General features: G+C 40.5%; 1 protein-coding gene across 1 annotated transcript; it reads right to left on the reverse strand.

The window, feature by feature from the left end:
• Positions 1-6,990: 6,990 nt before the first annotated feature.
• LOC138879101 (secreted RxLR effector protein 161-like) lies at positions 6,991-7,470 on the reverse strand. The gene is made up of 2 exons (XM_070158679.1): positions 7,150-7,470; positions 6,991-7,089 (listed from the first exon to the last, which is right to left on the reverse strand). Exons 1-2 carry the CDS (start codon positions 7,468-7,470, stop codon positions 6,991-6,993), a joined length of 420 nt encoding a protein of 139 aa, XP_070014780.1.
• Between the last annotated feature and the right edge of the window lie 537 nt (positions 7,471-8,007).

Here is an 8,007-nt window from a genome sequence, read left to right on the forward strand (position 1 = left end):
ATGCCATCCTATGATAAATATGAGAACCTCATAATCCACTCCGAGCTACAAGCAACTATGTACTCAACCAGCCAAAAACTTTCGGTTGATCCCATCTAGAAGAAAATCACTATACATCCCATGTTCCTCACGCTTGTAGAAAATACGCATCTTTAACCGTGGTAGAAACCATCAAGAACTCTCCGAATTCCATTTGCACAAAACTAAACTGTCAGGACTAAATCCTTCTAACTCAACCAAACTACGCAAGCCACTAAAACCCAAAAGCATTGCCGCGAAACACTTGTAGAAACTCATTACCTCGTAAGCATCTAAAGAACTAATCACATCCTTACCATGCCGATCCGGCCTACTATCAAGCTATCCTATTTATCCAAGTTCCTTCTAATTTACCTTCAACTTGATACTTTTTTTTGCTATAACACCACAACCCTCGACCCAGACTCGCCAAACAAGATCCAAACATAAAGCCACATCGTCGTATGGTTCATATGCCGCTGACTACTCTCTCAAATATCCCCTAAAAAGCACCACATTCAAAATATTTCCCTGAAGAGACTTCCTGCGAATCTAAAGCCATTACCTTCACCTTCTTGATACAGATGTGTGGAATTCATAATGATATAGAAATACCACGAGTCTTGACACCCTCCAATGCAAACCTCAGTTTCTAGCCAAATATACAACTTGAAATTCTCCAATTATTACATGTAAAATCTTGAGCCTATTAGAACTATTCTCGAGAGTCATCCACTCTACTCAAACCACAATTAGACCGATCAAATGAACCAGACAACATGTGCTCCATTAGCACTCCGCCACCGCAGAATGTAACTTCACGTTAATGCAACCAAGCAACTTCCTGTTCTATGCACCTACCTCCTTTACCAATAATAACTCAAGTCATTCCATGATTCTCATACACCGATAAAGTATAACATAACCTTTATTGAAATGTTCTTTACTCGAGCCATCCTCGGTCTTAACCCTCGTAAGCCATAACTGATTCACCAGTACGCCTCAAACTGGAACCAACATAGTACATAACCGTGCAATCAACTAATCAATAGCAGACTCCCCCACTTGGCTCACAGCCATAGATCAAAACACACAATAACTCATAATGCATATACTCTATATCGCCATAATACCATAGTGATATTAAACTCAATCTTTCATGAGCTCGTGCAACACAAACCATCTAGTAATTCAAATCCACTGCAACTCTCGCATTCACCCTCGTAACAGTCAAGCCCACTTTCTTAAGCGACCCAAATTCAAATTGCAACACATATATTTCACTAGTAAGAGAGATCTTCCAATAAACAACATAAGGATCACACAAACTTCAAAACACTCCACAGGAGATAACCCACATGCTTTGCCTCAAACTAACATCTCTTTACACCCTTCCATCGTCATAAACATTACGCAGTCACTTAATCTTCTTGAGTCTAAACTCATATCAAAACGTGAAATCTACTTCACTTCCCAACTAGGAAACATGAAAATATCCTTCAACACGCCCACAACTCGGGCCATACATCAAATCACGATGGAAATCAAGCACCAGATGGTTCTTACTACCCCCAAGCAGACCCTTCTCATCTCATTCAAATCATATGAACACATCTCGCAGTCACATCATATTCATCATATAGTCATTAAGCCATCACTTCTACTAATAGGGACACTACCGAACATATAAATTCAAAAAGCACATGCTCACACAATCAGCACCTCAGTGCTCAAGCTACTGGCAAAACCCGGCCTAAAGTCCTCTAGACTGGCCCAACATCAACGCACATAGATCACATCTCACCCCTCAATCAGGGAATCATAAGCCGTCAATGCACATCATATACAGAGCGCTCATGCACGCATACGAACGCGTGGAAGGAATTCAAAAAGTTACACTTCAAGCTGAATCAAGGGCGCACGATAAGAATTCAAGAATCTAATATTTTTCCTAAAGGTTCCGTAGCCTCTAGAGGATAAGTACAGAAGTCTCCGTACCGATTTGCAAGACTTTACTAAACTTTCTCATGACTCATGAGACCTATGTAACCTAGGCTCTGATACCAACTTGTCACAACCCCAAATTGGACCCGATCATGATGGTGCCTCTCGTGAAGACAAGGTCAGCCGATACAACTCCCAAATTCATTTTTAACAATTCTTAATAAGTCAATTTAAGTCATTTATAAGAATAAATCCCAAAAATTTAGCGAAATAAGACAAATGCGGAAATAGATACAGCCAGACATCGGGGTGTCACAAGTCATGAGCATCCACTAAGGTCTAAATACAACGAAAAGTCTGAAAATATACTAAATACAGTCTAATGAAATCAAGAGGGAGAAAAGTAGAGCTGCGAACGCCTGGCAGCTACCTTGCTAAACTCCGATGACTCTGCCTCTGATCAACCAATACCCGCTACCGGGTTCAGAAATACCTGAATCTACACACAAGGTGTAGGGAATAATGTGATTACTCCGACTCAGTGAGTAGTAATAATAAATGAAGACTAAGCAATAAGAAATCATGTAAAGACACATAAACATGCTATAAAGAAGCAGTAAAAGCCAGTAGAATCAATGAACCAGTGAAAATATGTAAAGTCACTTTAGTTAAGTTTAAGCTTCTTTAGAAATGCCTTTTTAACTATTAGTTTGTATGGATCCGCCAAATCGTAGAGTACCTGGTCCTCTACAAGATTCTGATGGGAGCACTTAGTAAAGCAGTAAGTAAATGAGGCAAAGGATTTTTACGTGGAAAAATCCCGCACAAGGGGATCAAAAAATCACGACCTACACCTGTAAGCTTTTAACTTTACTAACTTGTAATCTTACCTATTACAAGCCACTTCACAATACTTCCTATTACAAAGGATTTACTCAACTAACTTGTGGTACCTTTACCACAAGCCACTTTGTGACTATCCTAGTTACAAAGGCTTTTTCTAACTTGTGATGCTATCACCACAAGCCACTTTGTAACTCTACGATTAGAAAGACTTTTCCTTATGACTAAATCTAGTCACAACATAAACTCAACGAGTTTACGGATTTACAAGAGGATTACAAATCAGGATGCTTCTAAGTAAGCTATTTAGGGGATATAGTAAGTACAATAACAAGGTTACAACTCAACTAGGACAACAATCAATCAGTCTTTTAGGAACTGGTCCGTAGTGGCGTTCAACCTTGTTCTTCAAGCTTGAGAGGATGATTTTTCTATTTTTGCAAGAGGCTTGAATGAGAAACAGAAACCTTCCAGTGATGTTTTTGTATAAAGCTCATTTGGTACATCTTGATCACATCACTTGAAATGATGTGAGTACTTTGTTTGGTTAGAGAATGAGTGGGCTGACAGTGTGGTGCAGTGTGGTAGAGACAGTGTCGTCGGTCACTTTATTTCCAGCTGTGTCCAAATGACTTTGTACTTCTTTGAGGAACCCTCAAGAGCATCAGGTCCTTGTTTGGTTCCTAGTTCCTAAAGCTGTAGCAATTCATCTTTAGCTGAAATCTGTTAACGTTTGTAGCAATCCAAGTAGGTCAGGTTCCCTATCTGGTTCTTAGCAGTAAGTTTGTTAGATCATTAAAATATCAGGCAAGAGCATTTAAGATCTATCAATTTCCCTCTTTTTGATGATGACAAACTTCAACAATTATAAATCGGAATTGGGGCATTAGAAACCAAACAACCAGTTTCAAAGAGTTCCCCTTGAGACTATGCCTTATCTTAAAGAGTAATAGAGCATAAGAACCAGTTCCCCAATATGTTCATAAGAACCAGTTCTCCAATGTGTTCATAAGAACCAGTTACCAATGTGACAATGTGTTCATAAGAACCAGTTTCCCAATGTGTTTTCCCCTTTTGGCATCATTAAAAAGAACAACAGCACAAAGAAGTCCAGCTAAGCTAACTCATTCCATACATGTGCACACAATCATGAGAAAGAATAGAACACAGAGAGATAGTACGAGACATAATAAAAAGGATTCATATTAATAATTTTTATTATGCCTTTTCCTTTTAAGAAGGAAGAGGCTACATTGGACTTGTTCACAGAAGCAGTAGTAGTAGTAGTACATCCCAACCATAAAAAAAATAAAAAAAATCCACCAACCATCAACAGAGAGAAAAAAAACATATCCAAAAAACTGGTCATTAAAGGGGTTCTTAGGGGGCACTAGGAGGAAAAGGCTTGGAAGCTGCGACAAGTGTCAGGAGAGTCTATTTGGGTGTTTCCCGACTTTTGCTCGTTGAGCAGTTCAGCCTTCAGGTTCTCAACTTGCACGCTGAGATCAACATTTTCTTGGGTCAAACGAAGCACTTCATCATTTGACATAAGAACCGCTCGGGCTTGCTGACTTTCCAGGATAGCATTCCTGGCCTTCAATCAGCGTATTTCCTCAGCTGCACTGTTCTGGGCATTGATGAGCTGAGACAAAGTTGAAGTACTTTCCACACCCCTATACTTCTCAATACACTTGCACTCTTCCAAGGTTGTCTGTGAGAATGTCTACTTATGGGTCCCCACTTTACCTGTTCCCAGTGGAACCTCAAAGAATTTGAACACCTGAGTGAGCAAGAATCCATATGGAAGCCCGTGATTACCATCCTTGAAATTGACCACCTTCTGCATGTGTTCAATCATTATGGTAGACAGACTCACAGGGTTGAAACCGTCCAGTTGCTCCATTAAGAATATATCAGATTTTGAAGTTACAGACCTCCGTCCAGTACCTTGTTAATCAGCTCAAACAACAGTTGGTAGATAGGAAGTAGTGCTTTCTTATGGATCTGGTCCCCTTTCTGATTAGAATTATCTTTCACCACTGCATTTCTGAAGTTGTATTGACAAACATCTCGTACACTCGACACCCCAACTGTAGGAACTTGCAAAACTTCTCCAAGCAATTTCACGTCAAAAATAATGTCCACCCCATTGACCAACGCACAAACATGGTCAGTATCGACTGGAAAAAGACTGGCGAAGAAACTCTGTACCTCCTCCTCATACACTTTAGGGGCATCAATGTAGAATAGATGCATCCATTGTTGAAACTCTACCATTTCTAGAATTTGGCGCATTCCGACCATCTCCGAGATTGTTGGGTCAAACATACGACCCAACAGAACTTTTTGATTTCTTAGGCGCTCAGAAACAAGGCAGACCTCACTTCTTGCTTTCTTTCCAGAACTAGGTTCTTCAATTGTTTTAGACTTGTGTTTCCTAAGGTTTTCTCCACTGACTTTGCCTTTCCCCTTGGACATGAGAATTATATCCTCATCACTCACCACTTCCTTCATTTTGGACTTAGATGTAGACCCTTTCTCTATGGAAACAGACTCAGCCTTTTTCGAGGACCGCCTTACAAGGGAACCAGGTTCCTCAGGAGTTCCTTCTTCCACCTCTACTACAGGGATGACTTCATCACTTACAAGTACACCATCCTTCACAAACTTTCTTCTTTTCTTCTTACTACTTTTCTTGCTCTTTTGTAGTGCATAATCGTAGGCCACTTTGACTTGAAGCCTGGTAGCAGGCCGCTTAATTTTAGACTCTGGGGAGGAGACAACCCTTCACTTACTTATGAATGCATCAAGGGCCACGTTGTCCAGGTCTTCTTCATCACTAGATCGCATTTCTGGTGTTTGAATTTCCAGGAGCACAACATCGAATGTAGGAACAACGCTGTCCTGGGGATGAGAGTCCTAACCTGGGTCCTCCAGAGAGGGATCAGGTTCCTCATGTGATGCCCCAGTAGTGTATACTAATGCATCCCTTTCAACAGCCATAATGGCCCTTTCTATCAACACGCTTTATGACTCATGTTTCTGGGAAATAACTTCATGAAACACCCCATCAACGGATACCACAAACACAGTTTTTTCTTCTTCAACTGGTGCTTCCATAAACATGAAATCGACGGCAGCGATGGAAGGACCTTTTGTGAACTCAGTATTTTGACCTTATTCTCCACTTAGGGTTTGACTGGTAGGAACAACAGATGACGGGGAAAGCGGAACAACAGTTTCAAGGGTTTCTAATTTGGGAAGAGATTTGGAGACTGGGGAAGGTGTGGCTGCAGCAGTAAGAGTGATAGAGGGTAACGAAGGCTCGGTAAAAGCGAGAGGTTCCATAGATGGGTCAGAGGTAGTAACCACAGAGGCAGAGAAATTGGAAGTTTTCTCAGCCATTAGGAGAAAAGGTGTGACGAACCTTCCCTTTTTGGGTGAATATAGAGTAGAGCTTATGGTCAAGAAGAACAGAAGAGTGGGTTTTTAAAAGAAGAGAATAATTATGAAGGGAGAGGAATAGGCACCGGTTCTGAAACGGCGGTTAGGCATGGAGAATTGCAATGTTTCAGAGGGAGATGGAACGTTTGAATTGAAGGGACGTGACAATAGGATCTGAAAAGTTGATGATATGGCAGTTGTATTTTGTACCTTTTTAAGACGTGTATTAAAATAGATGCACAGAACTATTAACCTTTAGTACAAGAACATGGTTCTTGAAAAACATTTTCTTCATCCCCTTTTTTTAAAAGAATTAATCCTCTTTTCTCAGTCATGTACTGCATATACTACTTCTATGCCTATCATGCGTGTCTACCTACAACGGTATTAAAGTGAGTGAGACAGGGCCAGAAAACATTTTGAACTAATTATTTCTCAAGAATACGAGCCAGCAAAAGAGGAATCAGTTTCTTAATTTGGCTTCAACAGTCCCAGCTTTACTCTATTTCTTTCAAACTGTTCCCTACTTAGTGCCTTGGTGAAAATGTCTGCAATTTGATCTTTTGTGCTGCAGAACTTCATGCATATCAACCTTTTCTCCACATTATCTCTTAGAAAATGATGCCTCACATCAATATGATTGGTCCGTTTATGTTGAACCGGATTCTTTGCCATGTTGAAAGCACTGGTGTTGTCACATAGGAGAGGCACACTCTCAGTGAGAACTCGAAAATCCTCTAGCTACTGCTTGATCCACAAAAGCTGAGCACAGCAGGACACTGCAGCTACATATTCAGCTTCAGCTGTCGAAAGAGCCACTGAATTTTGCTTCCTTGTCCCCTAAGAGATAAGACATGATCCTAAGAAGTGAGCCATCCCAGAAGTGTTTTTTCTATCCACAAGATAACTTGCATAGTCTGCATCAGCATACCCAATCAGACTAAAACTGACACCTGATGAATAATATAGCTCCAGGTCCTGCGTGACTTTGAGATATCTCAGTATTCTTTTGGCATCCTTCAAGTGAGATTCCTTGGGATTTGATTGAAACCTCGCACACAGCCCCATGCTAAAAACAATATCAGGTCGACTGGCAGTGAGATAGAGGAGAGACCCAATGATGCCTCTATACATTTTTTGATTCACAGGAGATCCAGTTTCATCCATGTCTAATCGAGTGGCAGTTGCAATGGGAGTGTTTATCACTTTTGATGCTTCCATGTCAAACCTCTTCAAGAGTTCCCTGATGTATTTTTGCCGACAAATGGAAGTTCCCTTTTGGGGACTATTTTACTTGAAGACCCAGGAAGAAGTTTAATTCCCCCATCATGCTCATTTCAAATTCACTTCCCACAAGTTTTGTGAATTCTTCACACAGAGAGTCAGTTGTTGCTCCAAAAATGATATCATCAATATAAACCTGAACAATGAGCAGGTTCCTTCCTCATTTCTTTAAGAAAAGAGTGTTGTTAATTTTCCCTCTCTTAAACCCATTTTCTAAGAGAAATTTTGACAATCTTTCATACCACGCCCGAGGAGCCTGCTTTAACCTATACAGAGCTTTGTCCAATTTGAACACATATTCAGAGTGCTCATGATATTCATACCCAGGGGGTTGCTTCACATAGACTTCTTCCTTAAGCAGTCCATTCAAAAATGCAATTTTGACATCCATTTGGAACAAAGTGAATTCCATATGAGAAGCAAAGGCGATAAGAATTCTGATGGCTTCCATGCGAGACACTGGAGCAAATGTTT

The sequence above is a fragment of the Nicotiana sylvestris genome, chromosome 10 (genome assembly GCF_000393655.2).
Source record: "Nicotiana sylvestris chromosome 10, ASM39365v2, whole genome shotgun sequence".
NCBI classification, from domain to species: Eukaryota; Viridiplantae; Streptophyta; class Magnoliopsida; order Solanales; family Solanaceae; genus Nicotiana; species Nicotiana sylvestris.

What these genes read in the sequence shown, in the direction of transcription:
- LOC138879101 (XM_070158679.1), bottom strand. Translation starts at nt 7,470, where the DNA reads ATGGAAGCATCAAAAGTGATAAACACTCCCATTGCAACTGCCACTCGA. An exon ending in CAGACTATGCAAGTTATCTT is followed by an intron (nt 7,090 to 7,149) that starts GTGGATAGAAAA and finishes CTTATCTCTTAG; the next exon opens with GGGACAAGGAAGCAAAATTC.